The sequence below is a fragment of the Anopheles arabiensis genome, chromosome 3 (genome assembly GCF_016920715.1).
Source record: "Anopheles arabiensis isolate DONGOLA chromosome 3, AaraD3, whole genome shotgun sequence".
NCBI lineage: Eukaryota > Metazoa > Arthropoda > Insecta > Diptera > Culicidae > Anopheles > Anopheles arabiensis.
In genome coordinates this window covers 10,708,145-10,732,500 of record NC_053518.1, presented here as the reverse complement: position 1 = coordinate 10,732,500, position 24,356 = coordinate 10,708,145, and the positions used below count along the sequence as shown (strand labels likewise).

General features: G+C 49.1%; 1 protein-coding gene across 1 annotated transcript in view; it reads right to left on the bottom strand.

Moving 5' to 3' along the window:
- Positions 1-2,143: 2,143 nt before the first annotated feature.
- The window catches only part of LOC120904796, a 38,099-nt gene continuing 15,886 nt past the window's right edge, over positions 2,144-24,356 (bottom strand). The window contains exon 3 of the mRNA XM_040315146.1: positions 2,144-11,583. Coding sequence (XP_040171080.1) covers positions 5,102-11,515 — 6,414 coding nt within the window. The 5' untranslated portion in view covers positions 11,516-11,583 and the 3' untranslated portion in view covers positions 2,144-5,101. The remainder of the gene's footprint in view (positions 11,584-24,356) is intronic.

Here is a 24,356-nt window from a genome sequence, read left to right as displayed (position 1 = left end):
AACGCAGCAACAACAACCCCAACAACAAGCTGCAACCGTCACTCCGCCACAGTTGCGAGTGAACTCCTTGGACTTGGAGTCAACCACCGTACCATCGGTTCTTCCTACTCCACCAGCACAATCGTAAGCGGCAAGCACACACACGCAAACGCCCTCCGCCCTGTTTGTGCAACGTTCTCCAAAAGGCTCCAAAATTAATTGGACACAGTGCCTACACCCTAAACGGTGCCTAATTTAGGGAAAATAAGAAACGCTCGACACCGTTTGCGCATCCTTCTCCAGCCGCTGGTGCACGCAACCTGCCCTGAGCGCGCGTGCTTGCGGTGAGGTGTGAAAGCTTGAGCTTGTCGAGTGATTGCGAACACACTTTGTACCGCTGCTGTGCAACCTTGAAACGATCGGGGGGGAGGTGCGAGCGCGCTCTAGTAGGAATCCTATCTTACTTTCATCTTGTCCAGCGGCGTTGCATCGATATGGAGATTGAGCCCGGGGTAAAATGAGAGCAACTATGATTTGGCAAGAAAACAGATACCGACACGATTAATCGTCGGAGTAGCGCGCGCGTGTCTACTCCGAAGTGGACGTTCGGACGTTTCGGGAGGGTGTAACGGTGTGTTGCCTAATCTCGTGTCTACCTTTCGAAAGCTCTCACGCCGAATAGGTTAATAGCTCTTTTTTAAAGTGCCTTTTGTTACTGTATCCTCGAAGCGCGTTAGTTGTAATACTCTTGATTGTAAGCCGCAGCAGCAGCCGTCGCCGCCGCCAGTGTAACCACCTGATGTGGCCTCCTATTAATGTCTCGCTCGTATCAATAAATACTTTAAGCTTACGTTATACCTTACTGAGAACATCATTTGTTGGGATTTTGCACGCTCAAACCTGATGACCTCTGGCTTATCGCTTGCATTGAGGGGATGAGGGAATGCAACCGGAGCGGATAATACTACCTGCCATGCGTGCGTGCGTGATGGAAAATTCTTCAAAATTCAGCAACTTCTTGCCCTATCGCAAGCGAATCGATCACACGATCGAGCCTCGTAGCACGTTTTTGAACCGCACCGTACTTAGAACTGTCTGTCAAACAAATCCCAGATCCCCTTTTCCCGCAGACTCCAGTTCACAGTCTTCTCCCCCTCCATCCAGTCGTTGGGTTGGAGCAAAGGTCATCGCCAGTTGTACGCCGCTGATTGATAACTCCAGAGCACAGCGGGTCCGTCGGGAGCGTCTGAAAAACTCACGACTCATTCAGTGTGGAACGTTCCCGGAGGGAAGAAGCAACCCGAGCGACGTTTAGTGGTAGTTGATCTCCATCCACTTCAGTACCATCGCCCTCCCCCCCGCGCCACTAAGATGCGTCTGACGGTGTTAATCTGTCTCTACCTCACCTTCCTGGAGGCGTCCGTCGGCAGCCTGATCTACCCGGAACGGACGCTCATACAGATGCTGCTCGGCCAGGGGCGGATGGTAACGATGGATGAGTTGGTGGACGCCGGTGGATCCATTGCGCAGCTACGCTCCCAGGAGTCATCCGAGCCGTCCCAGCCGAGAGCAGCGCGTGTTGGAAAGCGAATGCTTGCGATCGGTGGCGAACAGCAGCCCGGTGAGATACCAGCGGAAAAGGTGGTGGTGCTGAAGAAAACGATAAGAAAGCTGGCGACCAAAAAGCCGGTGAAGCGACTGGTAAACACGCGCGGATCGGTACGCCCGAAGGTGGAGCGCGTACGCGAGTGACGGAAAATCGAAAGCTCTTTCAGTTTGTGTGCAAGAAGCGAGCTGGGGCGGAAAGCTTAGTTTGTTAGTGTTAGAGTGTACTAATAATGTAGTGTACTAAGAACATTATGGGAAAATAGGCAACACGCCTGCATTTATGGGACACAATTTCCAAAAATAAACGACCTTATACTTACTCATATACTGCAGTTATCAACTGTCTGCGCTTCTATTCCCATATGATGACCAATTTGTCAGTGATAAGCCATGCGTAATTAAGCATGTCATGGCTTTTTGTGTTCACCTTTCATTTCTACCGCCGTCGCCCATCGCTCGCCTGATAAGAATGTCGTCTCGTGCATGGATCGTTTCGGATTGTCACATTGATGTGGTGCTGTAAGGCAACGAGAAGAAGTATAAAAGTCTCCCCCAGTCTTTGTCCAGTTTTCAATCAACAATCAAAAACAACTAAATTTATTTTACTTCGTTTCCAACACAAACATAATTTACACCGACACACGCACGCACGCACGCAACTCCGGGCGCACCCACACATACACATACATACACCGGTCAGCAGAGCAAAGTTATCTAAAACAACTCAAGCGGTTACACACAACAACATCCTTCTTTAGAATATAGATTTAATGTAATTGGGAAAAAAAGCTTCTCGACGGAGTTTGGGAACTTTTCGTTCCACAAATTAATGCATTGCAGTACAAAGTGGAATGTAGAATGTAAGTGTAGGTGTGTGTGTGAGAGTGTTTGATAGGAATGATGAAATCCATTGCCTTCGTTTGCGCCTTTTTGTCGATTTGTTGCCTTTTCTGCTTCCTTTTATCTGTCTGTCTTTATGTAGAGCTTCATTTTTTTCCTTTTAAAATAATCCATTATACACACTAGCAATTACAGTAAGCTTCACACAATAGTTTAAACATTGTTTTCAAGTTATTTTAATTCTTCATTTATCCCGTTCTCGTTCTCATTATCATCCTCCCGTTAAATCGTTCTATATCAAATGCTGGTTTGTAAAAGTTGCTTTTCACACGTTTTCTTTAAATATGTGAGTGTGTGAATGTGTGTGAATGTGTGTGTTTGCCCCTTAAACTACACGTAACCACCACAAACACCCTCGGCTTACACGCGTGTGTGTTAATAATAATGCCTTATATCAATAACATTTCGTACGATAATAAGATTTACTAAAGGTCCAAACCTCGCGCTTTGTGATTATCTGTGATTCATTTGGTATTTACTTTGTTTCTCCACTGTTCGCTGATTTTGTTTCATGTACATTATGCTTTTTGTATTTTTCCCCCTCTTTTGTTTTGTTGTGTTTAATATAAGTCCTTTGGCTGCCACGTTTGTATTCTGTCACCTGAAGGCACTGATTTGCTGTGATTTCTTACTTTTTCTGCTACGCTTACATTATTTACTCTTTTTTTTTCTTCCTCTTCTTCTTCTTCTATTTGGTTCCGTTTTGCTTGTGTGTTTTTTTTTTGTCTGTTAACCAATACGTACTGTGCTTATGTACTTTACCTGCTTCCACACCAAGCCAATGTGCATCATTTGGTGGCTGTGCTTGTGTGCACTCGAAATCTTTTGCTGACGTTGGTTGCTTTACTCTTACTTTAATGTTGTTATTTATTTTCAAACAAATCCCCACTTAACACTGTTTTGTTTGCACACCTTACAAAACAAGCGCGAAACAAATAATAATAATAATAATAATGCCTTATGCCATAATGCCTTACTAAGCACGGCTGCTTACTAGTCTACTAGTGCGGGGTTTATGTTTATCGGAAATCATTGTTTTGGGTAGGAATGTTACACTTTGAGGAATAAAATAAACACATGCACACACACACACGCAAGCATGTGCACACAAACAAACGCACGCTGACACTCTTGTTGCTAGTAGATTTGCCTGTTTTGCTGTACAACAACCCAACGGGCGGGGCATTTTTCTTTTACTCAAGCACACTATCTTTTCTATGCTAAATAAGGTGGTTGAAGATTGTAAAAGCGTTTTTCCCTTAAAACTGATCCACTATAACACACGTGCTTGCTTAACACACTAAGACATGCTTCTTTCCACCTTTAGTATATTGCATGCGTACTATTGAATCCCTAAAATTCCAAACCATCAACACAGGAATGCAGCAACAACACTTGACTAGATGAGCGGTAGCAATTGGTTGTGTTTATCGTTCTGTTTTTGTTTGATTGCTGCTGAAGCAATTAACAATGTATAGCAATGTTGCTTACTTTGCAACATGTTTTCAAATGATTGCTTAATTAAAACGGTTGAAGAATAAAATTAAAACCTTGGATTTTTATAACAGAAAAACAACGATTTATGCGACCAATTGGCTAAATTGCTCCATTTTTGTTGCTTTAAAAATGTTCTTTTATAAGCACGAAAGCACCCACTTTTGCTTAAAATCGATGCAGAAAAAAATGCAACAGGTTCGCATAAAACCAATTTAAAAAAATGTCGTAGCATTCCTCCAAGTGCCGATGTGTAAAACAGTTTAGTTTTCCGTTCGTAACAGCTTTGCTGAATGCTGAACTTTGCCGCTGAAGCTTTGCTATAAACGAGCACAGCGAGCTATAATGTTAGCCCCACCACAGATTATAGCAAACATTGCCCCAGCCATAACTGCCTAGCGACCGTAATTTTACAGGTGTGTGCATAAGTGTAAGCCCCGAGAGGACACACACAAACATTCCCTGTGCTAATTAATAAAAAAAATAAAATAAAAACGTCCGCAAAGCATTCAACAAAACTCCTGCATAACTCATCCCTTACCGCGCTATGGACCCTCGGTGGTCACCTGCAATTAAGTACGTGCTGGTAGTGATGGTTTCTTTTGTTGCTTCTTCCACCCAGAAGGGAACAAAAATACACACCTAAGTTACTGTGCCAGTGGGTACGCGATACGCCTTACCAACCCAAGAAGCGGGGGTAAAAAATAACACAAACAAATAAGGTGCATTGTTTGTGGCTTACATTTTATCAGCTACTCACGCGTGTGTAAAATCGTCCAAACATACTCATCGAAAGGAATGCATTTTTCTGTGAACACTAGCTACACATACTAGCTACCGTTTGCCGTTAAAAAAAGCGAAGCTGAAGCTGCGCGCAGTGCAATTTAAAACACACACCCGGCCACGTGGCCGTTGCTAAAACTGACTTATGCTAGTAGAAATTATTGAACAAGCTTTACTCCCTTAATTGATTAGATTATTTGTCCCTTATTAAGCGCTCAATAGAAATGTTGGTTGGTTCGGTAAATGTTCTCCTCATACAGGCTTCTTCGGCACACACCAAGCTTTACACCTGGCCCCCCCCCCCCCCCTGGCAAATCCGCACGAGCACGAACGAACCCTACGACGACCTTGGGCGCTGCTGGGCCTGCCGTCGATAGCTCTCCGCCAGCTTTTCCACGTAATCGTTTCGCTCCAGGCGCACGTACGGTACCGGTGCACCAGCCGGCCCGGCCAGCAACGGTGCGGGCTTTCCGCACACAGCCAGCCGAGGTGGGCTCGGTGGTGATGGTGGTCGGAACGGCGAGCAGCAGCAACTGCGCCGCCTAACCAGGGCCGCTTTCCGGCGCTCCAGCCCGCGCGCACGTCGATCGAGCTCGGAGGAGGAACAGCTGGCGGATCGGCTGTACGACGGTGTGGCACTGATGGACGTACGACGTTTGGAAATTGGTTTGCTAAAATCGACCCGGCTTACCTCGAGCACCGGCGAACGATCGAGCTCGATCGATGATTTGCGGTGATGCCCGTTGACAGCCGGTCGCGATTCGTCCGTCGTCTGGTCGAAGATCTTGTACGACGGTATGATTAGCTTGCGGGGAGCTTCGCGCCTGTTGTTCACGTTGACGATCACGTTCGGACGGGCCGCTCCACCGGTACACTGGTAGAGGGGGCTGCCCATTCCGGCACGTGGCATTATCGAGGTGGGAGATGCTGCCATCGTTGTCGCTGCCGCCGGGCTCGAGGGTTTCCGGTACATTTGATCGATGTTGAGCAAACTTTCCTCGAACGAAAGCTTTTTCTTCTTTTTCGCAATCGGTGGTGAAACGATCACTGAGCGTGCTCGGTCTGTGGCGTAAGCGTTCTTTGGTGTTGCACGCAACTCCGACGAACTGGAGGGACTTCTGCTGACACTGCTTTTGAAGCTACCGCTGTATGGACTGCTGGTGCCGGTGTTTTGACTACCGGGGCTGCTTTTGCCATTGCTGTTACTGCTACAGCTACTGGCACTATCTTCACACCGGGTTGGACTTCCGCTGTCCCCTTGCAAGTCAGGCTGTACATCAACGGGTTGAGATTCTTGGTGCAGTACGAGCTGAGACTGTACTTCCTTCTGGCGCTCTTGGGATAATTCCGAACTCGTAAGATCAATGGTGTTGTTGTTCGCCTCATCTGATAGCGCCACCGGGTCACTCACTTGCTCTTCTGCTGCGTCTAACTCGGCTGCCGCTACCAGCTTCACCGTTACCTCTTCATCTTCCATTTCATTGCTGCTAGTGCTGCTGCTACTGCTGCTGCTGCTGCTACTACTGCTGCTGCTGCTGCTACTACTCGACGACGATGAGCTAGAGGATGACGATCTCGACGAGCTTGAGGAACTACTACCACTAGAGCTACTGGAACTGTTCGAACAGTTACTCTCTTCGTCTTGCTGCTGTACCGGAGGAAACGATATCTTCCCGGGCAATCTCCGCACGCTCACCAACTTGGTCCACTCAATGGAGTTACGCGGAATCACCTTCCCCGCACGTGTCTCAATATATCGCTGATGCACGATATATTTGCGCACCAGTCGCTGGTGAAGCTTCCGTTGACTCACCCCTCTCGAGCTGTACTTCACCCGCAGTGTCTTCAGTACGCCCTCCTTCACGCTCTGCTCCTCCGCATTCACCGGTATAACTTCCTCGTACTGTACGCACTGCTCATCCTCCGCAAAGGCAAACACTTCCGACTCTTGCTTGGCCGGCACCTCCGCCTCATCCTCGGACGAGCTCGTGTGCATCATCTTCTCGATCTCCTGCTCCACCCGGCTAAAAATGTCACTCTCACTGTCCGCCGCCACTAGCAACGGTTCCTCGGGCTCGGGCGCTAGATCCGCCATAAAGATCTCGTGATCCTCACAGCCTTCGCCGAGATCTTGCCTCACCACGACGAGATCTTCCTCCTGCAGCTGAATGTTTTCCCGCAGCAGATCGGCAATAGAGCCACGGTCCTCTTCCACAATGAACACGCGCCCAGTGTTTGAGGCAGTGGTTCCTTCCGGAACCATCTCACAGCTCTCACCGTCATCAACTTCATCATCATCGATTATGCACACCTCGTTCGTGCTCACATCAATGAAGATGTTCGTCTCGCTAAGCACGGCTTTGCAGAGATCCTGCAGCCTCGGTGGTTCACTCTTCATCTCCTCAATGATGTAGAGATGCTTGCTGTCGCGGATCACCTGCTCACACAGTTCTTTCAGTGTTGTGGGCTGGCGGAACAACTCCAGCGACTCGATTCGCTCGTAGCACAGGTCTCTCAATGATGGAACATTGGAGAACACGAGCACTGTTTCCCTTTCAGGTTCCATTGACGGAGACGGTTCTGGAATCGGTTCCAGCTCAACACGATCCTCCTCGATTGGCTCTACCTCAACCGGTGGGCTCACCTCAACTGCAACCTCACGCTCACTTTCCTCCCTGTGCAGTGCTTGCCGCCGGGCCAGATCCTCTTTCGCCCAGCGTCGGAACGGTTTCGAATTGAGCGTGTCCACCAGCAGGTTGAGCAGACTTTTTGGGCTACGCTTCTCTGTTTGTACTTTGAATTTCGGTATATCACAATTGATAAACTCTTCGATGCTCGAGCGACGCGCCTTCTTCGGAAACCGGGGCAGATCGTAGTCGTAGAAGCGTCGCTTCCGATACTTTGGAAAGCAGCGAGGCACCTTAAACGAGGCCTCCTCATCGGTGGACGAATCTTTGAGCGATGCGTCCGATTTGACCTCATCGATTCTTGCTTCTGAAGGTTTTTGGGCGTCATCTTGTCCCTCTGAATGGTTCAGCTGCTCGATCGTTTGAGGATCTTCTTTCAGCTCCTCCTTTAACTTCGGTTGGGAAAGATCTTCCGGCTTACACTCAGGAGATCGCTCAGCCTCTTCTTTCTTCAGCTCCTCGGTGCAGTCTAGCTTCATCTCGTCGTCAGGCAGATCTTCCATCTTCTGCTCCTGTTCCACTTTGGGAGCTTCAGGTTCCTGCTTCGTCTGCTGAATGACCGATTTCTGCTCGGGCAATGTATCCCGTTCCTCAGCCGATTCGTCATCGTCCTCCTCAACGTCTTTCTGTTCCTTATCTTTCTCCCTTTCCTTCTCCTTCTCCTCGTAAACCACCTCCGATTCCAGTTCCGTTTGGTAGTACTTCTCACGATTCGATTCGATCTCCTCGAGGAACTTCAGCGAATCAGCACTATCGTTGATCGGGACGACGTTCTTCGGCAGCTCGTTGATAACGCTCAGATGTTTGTACTTGTTCAGCTCGCTCTGCGGCACATCGTACGTCTCCAGTATGTACAGCTTCTCGCCATCCTTACCGGTTTCTTCCGGTTTCGCCGGCTTCTCTATGTCCACCAGAATGTCCGGCAGGTTACCGTTGCTTTGCACATTGGCCACGATCACGCCCGTGTGCCCGGTAACGGGCGCTACCGGTGTTACTGTTGGTGGTGAGGGCGATGATTGGAGTGTTATTTCTGCCACTTCAGCTTCGACGGGAATATCCTTTTCTGTCTGTACCTCTGGCTCAGCTGTCAGCGCCTGCTGCGTCGTCACAGGAACATCTTCTGGAGCTGTCACCTGGACACTTGTATCGAATGTTTGTTGTTGTGGTTGTTGTTGAAGTTGCCCACCGTACTTACACGACTCATAGTTCTGATGTGCAATCAAGTTGTTGTTAGTCTCTTTGGGAGCTTTCGCTGCAGCAGCAGCAGCACCACCACCATCCTCCTCCTCCATCTCACTCCAGCTTGTGAGGTAGTCACGCAAGCTCTTATCTTTCAGGCTTTCGTCCAGCGCAAAGCTGCGCGGTCCCAGTCCGAGATCTTCCATCGTCGCATAACCACCGTACGCACCCACCGCTTCCGGATGTGGTTGGTGATGTTGGGGCTGGTGTTGGTGACGAAGATGATCAGGGGTAGAGATCGGCTGGCCCGTGCCATATCCAGCAGGTGTGGTGACACTATTCCCAGCAGCTCCAACCATAGGCTTGGAGTGCATGTACCGGTTCTTGAGATACATCTGCTGGCAGTCGTAGTTGAGCGCATGGTTCGTTTCGTACATTGAACCCGCTCCGGGTGGCATCGGTGCGGGCCCGCTGCCACTCTTGAGGATCTTCACACTGTTAATCTGCTCCTCCAGGTCGATCAGTGGATGGTTGATGTCAATTACCGGGCTCGGTGTGTCGAAGTAGCAGCTGGACGACGACTTGCGACTCGTCTGGCTCATGGTGGTTGGGACACCTGTTGCACCGCCATTAACGCCAGCATGCTTCTGCGACGGTACGACAGGTTGCGCTCCATACTTCATGCCGTAGTGGCTCGAGTGAGTCAACCCGGTCGGTGGAGCACCTCCATAGTGCTGCGGTACACTGCCCGACGTCACGTTTGGTGTGTAGAAATCGTTGAGATTTTTGCTGAATGTCAGCTTCGGATTCGGATAACCCATTTGGGTCTGCACTTGATGGTGATAGCTTCCAGCACTCCCTGGAGCTACACCGTACGACCCACTGCCCGTCTGCAGATGGTGTGGATCAGTGGTGTATGGATGGGGCAGTGGAACACGCCCACTCATCGCACGCTGATGGTAGGGGTCCTCGTAGGACGCGGGGACGCTCCCATTCGCACTCGTCGTGTAGCCGTACCCGCTGACCGCACTCTTGTGGTGCGGATGTGGTACATGATGATGGGGATGGGCATGGGGATGGGTCGGGTGGGATGGATGTGGATGGTAGCTAGCAGCTGACTGGCTCGCATACGCCATCCGGTTCGGTGGGATGTAAGGATTGGTCGCCGCGTGATGGTGCGGATGCGAACTGGACTGAAGTTGCTTGGTGAAGCTGTTGCCGTAGTACTCCATCGTTGGGTTCATCATGCTCTTCGTTGGACCCATCTGGGTGTAGTAGGTACCGTGGGTGGAGCTACCCGTACCCGGAGCAGTTCCAGCATTACCAACAGCTCCACCGGCAGGCATGTAGCCACTCCCGGTACCGTACCCACTGACGTATCGTTGAGATCGTTCGTTGTACATGAGATCTACGCGGGAACTACTCGGCAGATGCATCCCGGGCGAGGGGACCGCACTCGTGTACTTGTTCCGCACGATGTGAGGATAAGCATCGTAGCCTGGATGTGTTCCAGGAGCTCCCGCCGCACTCTGGGACTGCTGAATCGGTGTCGCTTGCACTCCATCGGGATGGTAGAGACCGTAGCCAGCGGCTGTCGCTCCACCGGAGTGCGTTGGACCGTAGTGACCCCCAGAGGCTGCCACCGACTGCTGCTGCTGCTGCTGCTGGTGCTGCTGCTGCTGTACGTAATCGGTCGCGCTATACCCGCGATACCCGCCAGCCATGCGCGACCCAACCGATGACGCACTTGCCCCGGTGTGATGGTACTTGTTTGGGTTCTTCGCCTCAAAGTTCCCGATCACGGTCGCCTCGTGATGGTGCGTCGCCGCGTACTCCGCCCAACTGTTCGCTGTCCCGCTCGCGCCACCCGTCCCCACAGCACCATACTTCCCCGCCAGCTCCTTGTAGCCACCGTGCGTACTCTTCGGCTGCGCGTACTGTGGCTGGGCACCGTGCGGGTACGGGTACGGTGGGGCCATAATGTTGTGATTGTTGTTGCTAATGTTAATGATGGTCGGATTGCTGGTGACGCCCTGCGCCTGTCCACCGGCCGTCCCGGCAAGCGAGGAACCGGCGCCGTACTGTGTTGCCGCTGCCGCTGTTACACCGCCGAGAAAGTCGGTCCCACCACCACCATTCGTGATGGCGGCGATGGCGGGCGGTGCGCCCTGACCGGCGCTAATGTTGTTCACAATGTTGGTGTTGATGTTGTTGATGTTGTACGTGATGCTGTCGCCGGTGTTCGTTTCGAACTTGCGCGACGTGTTGGTGACGTTCGAGCTGGTGTAGCTGGCGTTGGTGGACGCCCCGCCGCCGGTGCCGGCTGCTGATGGGCTGTTGCTGACGCAGAGGGCGCTCGCCGTGTTGGTACTACCGGTGTTGTACAGCCCGGTGGTCGTGGTGGTGTCGGTGTAGAGACCGCCGGCTCCACCTAGCGTTTGATGCAGCGTTTCCAGATGATGCTGCCGCTGCTGGGTTGTCGCTGCTGTCGCTGAGCTTTGCAATTCGGGCTGCTGCTGGGACGGCTGCATAACATGACTTTGCTGTATGATGCCGCCGGTTGCCGGTTGACCGTAACCTCCAACAACGACGGACTGGGCCGGTGTCTGCTGCCCTGCCGAGGCCGTGGAGTTCTGCAAATGAACGTTCAGGGACTGCTGATGTTGCGGTTGTTGGGAATGGTGATGCTGCTGCTGCTGCTGCTGCTGCTGCTGGTACTGATGGTACTGCCGACTAGACCCTAAGGGTGGAACCGGAGGCGGCGGGGGCTGCGGTGGGATCTGGGGTGGGTTGTGAAGGTGGTACTTCACGTTCGTGGACGGCAGCCCGCCGGCGCCCGGGAAACTGTTCGAAATGTCCGCAAACAGTCCACCATGATGTTCCATTGTCGGGTGTACGGTAGGGGGGTTGTGACGGCCACCCTTGCCTAGCGATACATCTGATACGGCTTGTGCTGTGGAGGAGGGCAGGAAGAAAGAGAAAAAAACATCGAATTAGAAGCAGAAGAATACAATTCTCAGTGCGCTCTTTCGTTGCGAAATTAAAGCATCTGAGTGACTTCCAATTCTAAAGACTCTTCTCTGCCCTTCTTCAGGAATTCTTGCGCAATAAATGTTAAAGAGGTGACAGCGAAAAACACACCAGCAATCCTTTCACTTTTTCCCCTCCATCATCCATCGGCACCACGATTTCGCTTTCGCTTTTCCACACCAATCGATAAGCCATTTCGAACCCGGCCGCATTCGCTCGCTAATGCTCCGACGCCCATTTACTATCTGTCGTGGCTTTCAAAGGGCTTACTGCCCGCTCCTGTTCATCCTCCCTTTTTTTCTACCTCACAAATGCAACATGAAAATGGAGGTAAAATAATGGAGCCACCATCATTTGGAGAGAGAGGAGAAAAAAAAAGCTTCGGAGCCCACAACACAAACTTCTCCCCGCCTAGAAGGCATGTCAGTCGCGTCCAGATAATAGCAACCAGGGGGGAAAAAGCACCAAATGGGGGGAGGCATCCAGTGGGTATGCCAGCATGCCGGTGGTAGCCTTCGGACTAGCTGCACCGTAAATTATTCATCATAATTGATTTGACATATATTTGAATAATTACACACCGACTCCGGGAAGGGAAGCCGGGCCGGTGTATGTGTGGCCCTGGCAGAACACTTTCCTCGGTGGTACGTACGTACTTCCCGTTTCACTCGGTTAGAAAGCGAGCAGAATTCATTAGAACGGTGGAAATGGGACTCACAGCGGCGTGCCGGTAGCGCAATTTTATGCCACACACTATTGATGGCTAATCTAATCGGCTAAAGCGATCGTAATGGAGTTTTCCGTTTGCTTTGTTTTGTGGCGAGTGTGACTGTGAACGTTTCGGGCGTATTAGTATTTCCGCTCGGGAAATAATGTTTTATGTTGTGTTTTTTTCTTACTCTCTCTCTCACTCTCTTTGACGCGTGACTGCTAAGTCTAATGACGATTGGTACAAGCCGAGATTGGAAAAGCTGTCGTATGTTGTGGGGTGGAATTTTCTACATTTTAAGCATAAAATATTCACCAGAAAATAATTCTTCAGTTCTCCATCGCGTACATGAATTTCATTTGCCGTAATAGATCTGATAGCAAGCCGTCCAATGCCGACCACTGACCTAGTGTAACGTCCGCCTGCTCCAGTGCAACAGTGCTCTGTGAGCTGACGAATGGCCCCACACCTACGGCCAGCAGTCCCAGCAGGGAATCCGACCAGATGGCTGCCAGTGCCAATCGCGTGCATGTGCGTGCTGGAAATGGCTTTAAATATATGATCTCTGTCGTAGCGAGCGCGAAACGCTCACACCACTGTTTCACCCGCTATCCGTACCAGATCGATCGCGGAAATGGCATATTAACATACATTTTTCGTAGCCTTCGGTAGCGCTGATAGGACCACGTTAAAGACCCGCCGCCACGTACTGTACTGTCGGCCGATGGCGCCAACCATAAAACGTCGAACGCCGACAGATTGCCGATCGGAAAACAGGACTTACAGGACAGAGAGGGAAAAGGATAAAGATAACAACACACACACATACACACACACAAAACAGGTGAGCAATGGTTGCCTATCGCGCTTTAGCGTTTGCGCGTGCAGCGGAAGTGCTAATTTCCGATTTCGATGAAAAAGGCTCAAACATGACCCGGCGTCTTCCACCCGCGCCCTAACGTTCCTAAACGGGCGAAACGTTGAACGGGGGGGCGAAACTGAGGGGTTTCGGAGGTTGAGTTGCGTCCCGAACGGTTGGAAATAGGTCGACACAACGAAGTTATGGCAGGTGGACGAGCGCGATAGACACGAACCGTGGAGCGAGCAGGAGGTACAAAGCGAAATGTCATGCAAAAGTGATGACTTTCGTGCCGGTAGAATACTTCCACTAGGGCGGTACGGGTTCTAGCGGCCCTTTTTGGTGGGGTTGTTGTTGTCGGTGTTTGCTGGCATACTGTACAGTCGTTGGTGACTGCAGGCGTGGAGCCAAACGCGGGAAACCTTTCAAGCATGTGCATGTGATGAACGTTACAAAAAAAATAGATACAAAAAACAACAACGAAAACACACTCACACACAACCGAATACCGCACGCGCTACGATGGCCAAAGGGTGTAGGGTGCGAGCAGTGGGGGGAAAAAGGGCACATTGTCGGCATTCCGTGGCGGCGAGCGTGACAGTCAGTGAAATACTTTCCGCGCACATGGGGGGGGGGGGGAGGTTGGGAAATTTTGCATTCTTTTTTTTCCTTTCGAACGAACACTGGATTTGGCAAAAAAGAATGTAAAAACAGAGAGAGAGAGAAAACAATTCTACAGTTGCAGCCCTGTCGAACGAGCGATAGTAAAACGGCATAAGAAGCTTAGGCATTGGGTGGCGCAAACATGGCGAAAGATAGCAAAACCCCAGGTGGCACCGCTTCTGCAACAACGGAAACAGAACGCTAAAAACGAACGAGTTCATTGAAATTGCATACTTTTAGGCGTATCTTGCGCTAGACAGCTTCAAAACCAAAAGCCTCAAAATGCGATTGCGATAGGTCGTGTAAGCTTTGCTACATGAAATTTGAAGTTGAAAAGCAGTGTATTGAATTTAATGTGATATTTATTAGTCAAGAACTCATCATCATAAAAAGTGCGTCACAAACAAACGAGCCAAATAATGTAATTTTGTGATTCAGATTGCATACTTGTAGGCGCAATATCTTTTCAAAGCCAGAGGAAAGTCATTAGGCAACCTTTCTCAGACTAAAGCCACCATTGCCTGCTGGGCTAACTAACAGTGCGTTGCCTAGCGCCCAGGCTTTGTTCGTTTGCAGGGCAATGACAGTAAATTTTGGGGCCGCGAAAAAATGGCGCACAAACGCAAAGCGAAACCCCGCCAACAACACGCACCGAAACGATGCATTAGTGCTGGCTTTAGTGAGTCGTATTTGGACGACTTTCGCATTTTGCGGTGGCACACGCACGTTCCGATATGGTGACCCATATTTCGCTGTGGAAGAACCCATATTTACTGCTTCCAATGTTGCTGACAAAGCTTTAAAGACCGTTTCATATTTTCTACCCAAAGCAATCTGATGTTGATGTTGCTTTGCAGGGGTAGAAGTCCATGAAGGATTTAGCAGGCCTTTGCGGAACATCAAAACATGTTCCCGTTTTGTTTCTAAAATGCTTTAGCACCAAAACGAATATTCCTACCTAAAAAAAAACATGCCCCAATCGGAACTAAAGGTGAAAGAAAAATCGCTTTTGAAAAAACGAAAAGGGAAAATTCGATCAATCGCTATCGGGAAATGTGGGGCGGATGTGGTACGAAAGGCATTGAGCAACGCGCAGAAAGAGGGGGCGCATTGGAGCACCCTCCGCCCTCGGTAATGGCTGCAGGAAATCAATAATTTCTTTGAATTTAATAAATTGTACTGACAGCTGGGAACGGCCGTTCGAACTACCGGTAGCCGCCAAGGATCGGCTCCACACGAACGCCGCTGAACTTTGCCACCAATGCTGTCTAATGGGAGAACCGTCAAGCTTGCTGCCATCACCATCCACCCCAACGTCCCCTTCATTGCGCCATATTTCAACCCTTCTGCTAGGACAATAACATCGTACCTGGGCGGGTTCGACGAGTTCGCTCTCTTACTCGCGCACACCAAGGCATAGAAAAACGATGGATGGATTATTCAGCAAGGGTTTCCCTCTAGCTTCCCCCCTTCCCCCTTTCTCTTTATGAACTTATTTTGTACGTTTCCTCCCGTGCTCCCGTGCCTCCCACAATATCGGAACGCTTCGATGACGCGCCATACTTTGTGTGGTGCAGTTAAAGGATACGGCGCTCCATACGGGAGATGAAGAAATTGTTGTTTTGTCATCGTACACTACTCTAGCGGGAAAGGTTTGGAGAAGGTTTTAGTGCATTGCATTAGGATATGTTTTACCATTTCCATCGTCACAGGTAAAGCAGTCGGGAGGAAGTAAAAACAAGTCACAAAGATCAGTACGATGCACCAGTACGCACCAGCTTGTGCAGGGCAAACGAACGGAGAGAGGTTTTTATTGGTGCATCGTGTGTTTGATACGCAGGTGTACGTTGTTTGCTTGCCAATCAAGCTCCACCATAGGGCAAGATGTGGATTGCTTTTGTTCAATTGACTGCAAACGACTGTACAAACAAGTGATCTACGGTATGTGCCCACTGCCGTATTGTACTGCTCTAGTAAAAATGATTGGAAATTACCTTCGCCTATGATGTCTTCTATCAATGTGTAATCATAATTTTAGACAAATAAAATCTTCTGTTTTTTTGTACCAGTATCGGTTGTAAATACTGTCCAACTAGATAAATCAAACATGTTTACATGACCCACATTACAGTAACACACGCAAAGCCCCCAAAAGAACGTTTCTTCTCCTTCGTCACGCGTAACGCATCTTCTGGGCGCACATTCAGAGCATGGTAATGACACGCGTAAACAACACAGTAGGCTGATCTAGTTCGAAGTTACGTATGCGTATGTACCGAAGACAAACACACACGATGCTGTCACGAGCTTAAATTTGCCGCATTAAATCGGCTCTGGAATGGAGCAAGTACTCGGCAAGTCATCCCAGGTACGTGACAAACATGAGCGCGTCTTCCGAGACAGTTAAGTGCTAAGACACGTCGTAGCTACACTATTGGAGCAAGAATTGGAGCATTCTGTTGTGATTGCCAACGATACCAACACAGGTGGACGACAGAGACACCCGGGACGTATCGGAACGGAACCAGCATTGCACTTCACTTAGCGGCGATTTGTTAATTAACCTAGAATTAATTCCGTTACTCCGTGCATAGCCTCAGGGTGAGCTTGATGTGCAACGGATTGAAAGGCTGCAATCGAATGACGTACGTTAATCGCTTTCTTTGGGGTGGGGAATGAGAGCCTCCTTTGGGACATCAATTGCCCCGAAGCGCTTCGCCCTTCATCTCATCTATTCCGGTTTAATTGAGATAATTGTGTAACATAATTTGCATGCTCCCAAACACAAAGTAACTGCTGCACTCACATCTGTACACGCTACACGGACAATCAAGCGGTCAGGGGGAAGCATGAGTCAAAATCAAAGCGAACCCCGGGCACGTGTGCTACGCGTGTGACTCACCAACGCTATCGTCATTAAATTAATACATTCGCTTGAGCAATCAACCAGGCGCAAAAGATACGCCAAAGAGAAGCGGACAACGCCAAGACAGGTTGCTTTGCCTTTGTTGTGGCCAGAGAGCTTTGCTGTGTTACTGTGTTCTCGTGAGGTGAAGAAACCATCCCTGTGGCATGTGGCATGTGGTTCAAACTTTAGTCCCCATTAGTCTGCACCCCTTTTTTCCCCTGTAACCGAAAAGGATGGGATGGGATGAAATGGGAAACCTTTTGTAACAAGAGCAAGGTTGGTGTAGAGTGTAATGAGGAGAAGTAAAAAGTTTGCACTTTACTTCGTAGAGGCAAACTTTTACCGCTGCGTAATCGAGACGATTGCGAGTTGATTGTTGTTAGACGCCTAACGATGATTTTGAGCGTAAAAGAAATCACAAGCAATGACATCGTCAATGGCACGCGTTTGGTTAGTGGTTGGGACACAGTTTTGGGTGGAACTGACTTTTGTGAGTTGCTGGTTGGTTGGGAGTGAGTGAGTACTTGCGTTACTCTCCATTAATATTGCAGGAAATTGATTATGGGCAAAGTTCAACTGACAGTATTCAGAGATGGTACAGTAGGACACATTTTCGATAGGGTACAATGGGGGTACAAAGCAATTTTAGATAAAATAACTACCATGTTTGTAGTCGTTTTATAGGAGCTTCTGATGACTTAATATTTTGACCTCAATAAATATCAAAAACACGAAAAATTAAACATTCAATCTTTCGTCCACTTTTTTAGCAAGACTCTCAATGCTGGACTAAACAACTAAACTACTGGATGAAATTCACTCTCTAAACATTTGAAGCTATTTACACCTGTCCGGGTGACCCTTTTAGCCCCTTCTTCCTTTACTCATTTGGGACAGTGAAGGTGCCAAAGGGGAGCGCAAGCGAAATTCCATTTAATTACACCTTCAACCGTACGGAGAATCCACCAAGCCTGTAGCACAACACACAACAAAACACAAACACACACACGTGGTACAAGGTCACAGCTTATGGGACAGCGGCCCGCCAGGGAAAATACGTGTGCAGGTCACTCCATCAGGGAAATTGTTGTCCGGTACCGGTATCCGGTTGTAAATAAATGTCAATCGTGCACTGGGCGGAGGGAGAGAACAGTTCCCCCTTTGGCAGGGAGGGAGGCGCCAGCCAACCACCTTTTCACCACCTACCATGACAGGGTTGGTCGTCTCGCCACCAACCCTACTCCACCATGAGGGGGAGCCCTATTTTTTAAGTGCATTTTTGATGTGACACCTTTCCCGATGCGAGAGATCGGATCAGTGAAGGTGGCATGCATTCTTCAACATTCAATGTATCTGTCCGGTTTGGCGAGCGATTATAGGGGGACGGGGAAAATAGAGGGCACTTTTCTCCCGCTCACTCTTTGTGTTCCCCCATTTTATCACCACAATTTCCCACATAGTAATCCTTTCAAGGCAATAACGACTGTGACAGTGACAAACCTACTGGCGGCGTACGTGTTGGTACCTAACACGCCCCACACCCAGTGAAACAAGTTCATTGTGCTCGCGAATTGTGTGTGCTGGAAGAATAATTTGTCCCCAACACCAGTCTTTTGGTGATACTGTTGCTGCATACACCCGCTAATTGATTAAGTCGTTTAATTAATGAAAACCGATTGCTTTAAGTGACGCCGCCGGTGCGAACGCTCTCGGTACGATGACATACGACCGTCTCGTCCTGGTACAGTTGAAGGGGGTGAAAGACAGAGAGAGAGATAGAGAGAGAGACAGAGAGAGAGATAGAGAAAAGAGAGAGAGAGTAAAAGAGGCGATCATGGAAAGAAAAATACCAATATTTCCATCAAAAACCCAGGACGCAACCGTCCCTCCCCGTGCTGCGCTATCAGCTCGTGGTACACCGTTGCGTAAGGAAAGGAAAAGTTCACGTCGTATACCTGTGTGCGGGTGAACAAAACCACATTTCCGTGGACAAATTTCCCAACCCGCCACGAGAAAGAAGGGAAAGGCAAAAGTGCTATTAATTTTCATTAGGGACGATAAAGCATTGCTGTTGCTTCTACTCCACCCTGTTGGAATCGATTCATGCCTCCCACAACTGGAACGATAAACATTTTTTTTTTTGGGAACAGACAAGGACCAGGATGAAAGGTTGGGGACGGCCATAATGTAATCGGTATCTGTTTCGGCTGCTCCATCCCGGGCAGGTATCCCGTGTATTGGTTTCGTTGTTTTGCCTGCCCAACTGATAGCAAACGAAAGGAACAGTACCCACTCCCAGGAGAGTTCTTCACCCTCCACCGGGCAAACCAAAGAATCGGGAACCGCATAGATTGAAATTTATTTCTTCAACTTTATGTCTTGCTTGCTCTGCGTTTCGAAATTCGAACGCAAACGTTACAGCACGCAGTGGAAAATCGAACACATGTTCCCATATGGCGTTCAGGATCAAACAGAGCGAGAATAGAGGGTGAGATCCATCGAAATTTCCCCAGCGACAAGAAGAAAGGTACTCTCGGGAGGTTTTGCGTTACAATCATTAAAGGCTGTGGCGCTTTCGTCGTCGTCCCGCAGGTGATATGTGTGTTTGTGCGAACCAACTCGTATGTGTGGCGGTAGGGTTTAAAGCAATACACAACCCGAATTCCCCCTCCATCTCCGTACAAGCCCCATCGAAAACAATAAATCCAATTGAATAATTTTCAAATTAATAATTCAATTGCCATCATCATCATCATCATCGTCACCGTCATCATCGTGAACATCATCAGTATGGGCCGATCGGGCCGTTATCGTGTAAATGGTGTCCGCACCAGCGTTGCCGGCGAACGGAGGGGGAAGGTTCTATTTTCCTTGCTTTCCCGTTCCCTTGCCCATCCCACATGGGAATGAAATTGCCTTCACATTTGATTAGTTTTATTGCGCAGAGGAAGAGCACTCTCGGCACGGTGGACACTCAGGCTTACACACACACACTTACAGACGTCTTCAGATGGTTTAGATTAGTCCCTGCACGGTGTGCATACGCTGTACTGAGTGAAACCACGCTGTTCGTGTGCGTTCCCTCCAGTGGCGACTTTTAAATTACCGACCAAACTAGAATGAGGTCAACGGTTACTATGCACCTAACCCGACTAACCTCTTCCCCGGTCTAGCCCGTCTAGTTCACCTTAATCCTTCGTCCCGCTTGATACTGGAAAACCGCTACCGCTTAGTTCACTCAATTGGGAAGAGTCAATATTACGGCCGGTTTCGAGAGACACAACACGACTTTGAAGTAAGCGAGAAACCCTCCTCCCCTGTCTGTATGCACTCTGCACAGTCAATCGGCTAACCAATTGATAATCCGGCCCCCGATCGACCAATCGATGACCTTATTCCCTTCTGTCCCGGACAACCCCCGTTTACCACCCTTGGCTTGGAGAGCGGTAACTCTTTTGCGTGCGCTTCCTACCGAACGCCTTATAAGCCGCACGTGCGGTTCAAGGGTCACGCAGACAGAACGGAATGGAACGGAACCGAAAGTACGCAAGGAGAGGTAGAGCTCACTTCCTTGAGCTCTCTCTCTCTCTTTCTCTCTCTCTTCTCCCTCGCTGATTATTATGTAAAGCAGAGCGTGTTTGTGTTGGTAGACAACGACCCAACGTCCCGGAGACGTAGACCCATACACGACAAACCGTGACAATTGACGTCGTTGGTGGGTACGAGAATTGCGCTTAGAATGTGCGGCCAGAATCGTGTGTGTGCTCCAATTTGCGGGGAGTGTGTGGTCTAGACAACGGCTCTAGAGGTGGACGCGCTCTTCCCGATAGTTTGGTTGATTTGTGTGTGGATCTTTGCGGTATGTTCGTGATGGCATTAATACACACTTCACCAGCCGTGAACGTCCATGGGTCCAGCGGCCCGGTTGTTTGGTGGTTTGTCAACGAGTTTCGATTTTCGAGCTAAAGTGACAAACACAACACACACATACACACACTTTGACTTAGACACAAACGACCCTCGCGGTCGTTAGTCGTTGTGAGACGAACCCGCGCGGGTTCTGCTTTGCATAAGCGTCGTCTTCAACTTCAACCACACCACAGACACGCAGAGACGCACGAGATAGAGAGACAGCGACATACCGCTGCTTATGTAGTTGCGGGACCGCTGGACGGTGAATTACTGTCCGCTCGGTAAATAAGCCGACAGGCCGGAAGGTTGGCAAGCAGCAGCAATAATAACAAACAACGTCACCGCCATCATCATCATAATCATTACGCCGCTATCTACCTACCTTCTTCATCCACCCCGACCTGGAACTGCAACTGGAACCCCTCCCGACCCGGACTGACACGGTTCTAAAAGCGAGTATCTTCCTCAGAACCTCCCACCCCACGCGACCAACGTTCTATCCATTGCGGGAAAGAGAGCGGCCGTCCAAACTGGCGATGACTTTCCATTGTTATTCGCTTCAGCTTCGCGCCATTGCCTTTAAAAATGCGCTCAGAACCATATGCAAGTGTGGAGTGGAGTGTGTGTGTCTATTGGAGGTACGTACACCGTGTACCGTCTATTTAAACGACACACTTTTGATGGGCAAAAATGGGCAATTGTTTTGTTGTGGAAGTAGGAAGCAACAAAACAAAACCGCGGACGAGCGCGACAGACTGATAAGATGTCTGACATGGCGGAAAAACCCACCAACATCCCGAGACCAGTGCCGCGACAGCTTAACGCAAAACTTTGCGCAAAAGATATACCATAGAAACGCAAACACACGCAGAGCGACGATGACTAGATGACGTTGCGAGCAACCGAACCCGAACCAAGTGCGGACATATTGCGCTGGTGACGTTTCGCACTCTGGCCCTTGTTGCGGTGTTTCTTGACGGGCAGTGCGGAAAGGAAGCCATAAATTAAACCGAACCCCTCAGGTTGACTTCAACTTTCGTCGAAGTGCGGATCCGTCTGGGTCGTCGACGAATGTGGACAAAAGTGGTTGAGATTTTGTGGTGTTTCTTTGGTGGTCGTGGTCGTGGTTTTTTGCATAGTGCAGTAATATCCAGACTAATTAAAAAAAAAAACGAAAACAGAATTAGAAGCAGATGGGCCCACAAAGTTCCACTGTCCAGCAAACCAACCAAAGCCCAAAACTAGAACCCACAAATTCTATTGGAGCAACCAGTCGTACACATTCTAACGACGCATGCTTTTGACGTTTCGTGACGGGGCGCGCTCGGGCCTACTTGATCTAAAGACTGCACGCATGGGCTAACAGCAGCACACACACACAGCCAAACACGTGGCCGTGTTTGTCCACGGCCGTGTCATTGATAATTGTACCATCCATGCGTGTAATACCGTCCCAGTGAGTGCTTTGAACGATTGCGTGATAATGGCGCCCGGCTTTATGAAGCGCCAAACATCATCATCATCGCAACAGGAAATGATGCTGTGTGCAGATTGTTTTGCCTGTATCTCTGTTTAACTGCGTGTTTTCACTTCTCAGTTTAGCAATTGTCATATCTGGGGAGGAAAAAAGGCACCAAAACCGTGCAGATACGCTAGCAAGACTGTATTTTCTGCTCCGTGTGGTTGGAGGATCACTATCGCTCTAAACCATGACTACCGTTAGGCACTCCGCCAGAGAGCTCCTGTTAATGAACTGCGGAAACACAACTCCTTCTTGTGCTCTACATTTCATCACGCGTCTCTCTAGGAGCTCCTGCAAAACGTCAATGACCGGGGATTACATCTGCTGCTGCTGCTGGTGCTGACACTCTCAGAATGGATTCTGAGCTAATCGTCAGGTTCGTCGCTGACGGACCAATTATCATCCCGGTGGTAATTGAACGCAATTCTCCCCCTGCCACCACTACACCGCATGGATAGAAATTCAAAACGGGATCACTCACCAGAACAGAACTGAACCTAACTAATCTGGAGCAAGTGCAGTGCTCCTCTCGTCATGCTTTATCGTCATTGGTTTTGCGTGTGCTTACACCTGTAATCTCTCTTAGCGCCATTTTTCCCCCCTTAGTTGAAGATGACTTCAACAGTGATGGTGCGATTAAAAATTCCCTGACAACCATGCAGCCGTGCACCATAAATCGTGCACAAAAAAACTCCATTATGTTCGGTAAACATTCCCCATTCGTTCGGAGTTCGGCGCTAAAGCGGGTTCCACAGACAAAAGCCGTCGCATCGAGACTGAAAAGGAGAGTTCCACGGTGCATCCACATCATCATGCAAATGTCAACCTGCCGGCCGGTATGAGTTTATGGGAATGGGATGGGTATTTTGTTTTTTTTTTTGAATTCCACCTCTCTCTCTCTCTCTCTCTCGGTTGCAATGTCGACCACACAGCCACACAGGTCTGACCTTCATCTACTTGTCTTTTGCCGGGGACTTGTGCAGTGGTAAGAGACACCCCCCGAAGGTAGTACACGTTTCGTTCTGCCGAGGTTGAAGCCATTTTCTGTGTCGCACTGTGTGTGTGTGTGCTTTGTGTTTTTTATCCGTATCCCTGTTTGGGGCAGATGATGTGTACGACCAGTGTACAGTGTTTGTTATTTACTACTTGTAGGAAGAGAGAGAAGAAGCAAAAAAACACATCTTCTTCCCAACGTTCCTCTCTCAGTGTGGTTATGTGGGCGTTTAGAGCATCCTGGGGGATGACGAGGAACAGGGTAAGAGATTGTGTGTTTATCTCAACAACTTTGCTGGTGGACAAGCAGAATGATAATGGCGGGTGGTACGATGGCGGTACGATGACAGATTATTATCTTCTACGACCGACACCGAGGGGTGGGTGGGTGGTTTGGAGGGCACTGTTTCACTGGCCCGATGTAGGGCTTTCAGCGGCAAAACGTCTTCTGCAAAACCCATTAAGGTTTTCTCTCTCTCCCTCTCTTCCTGCCGTTTTTCTTTTTAATCACACAAAAACGTATTTGGCTTTTTGTTTTCTTTTCCCCTTCTGTTTTCGAATTGGTCTTTCTTCCCCAAAAAAAAAAACCAAGCAACAACAGTGCGGAACAAAATAAATCATATTCAATTTCTTTTACAAACAGCGATAATTAAACACCAGCCTCCGATCACGGTGGCTCACTGTGTTAAATGACACGCGGAGTGTGTTAATCTACGATTTACAGGTTTATTGCAACGCACTGAACAAAAAAAACCCCGTTGTGCTTGTTTTTTGTGAACAAATGGTGGGCAGTGGTAGGAAGAGGGAAAAAAGGCACACGAGAAGATAAGTATGTTTGTGGTACACATTAGCACCTTGGGGCGTCGCTCAGGTTGAAGTCACCCGCATCTTCACAGGCGAGCGTATTGGCATGCTAAACAATAAATAAGAATAAACAAATCAAACGCCAAATTATAGAGACGCCGTAAATATGCGCTGTTTTTTGCTTTTAAAGAGAATGCCAGCATTTATTTTGGGTTACGTGAACTCCAACGCTTCATCGATTCGGTTCGATCGATTCGTGTAGGGCCTCAAAAAGCCCAGGCACAAGGACGCGCATCAAGCGAGGACGCTAAAAGAGGGGAAAAAAA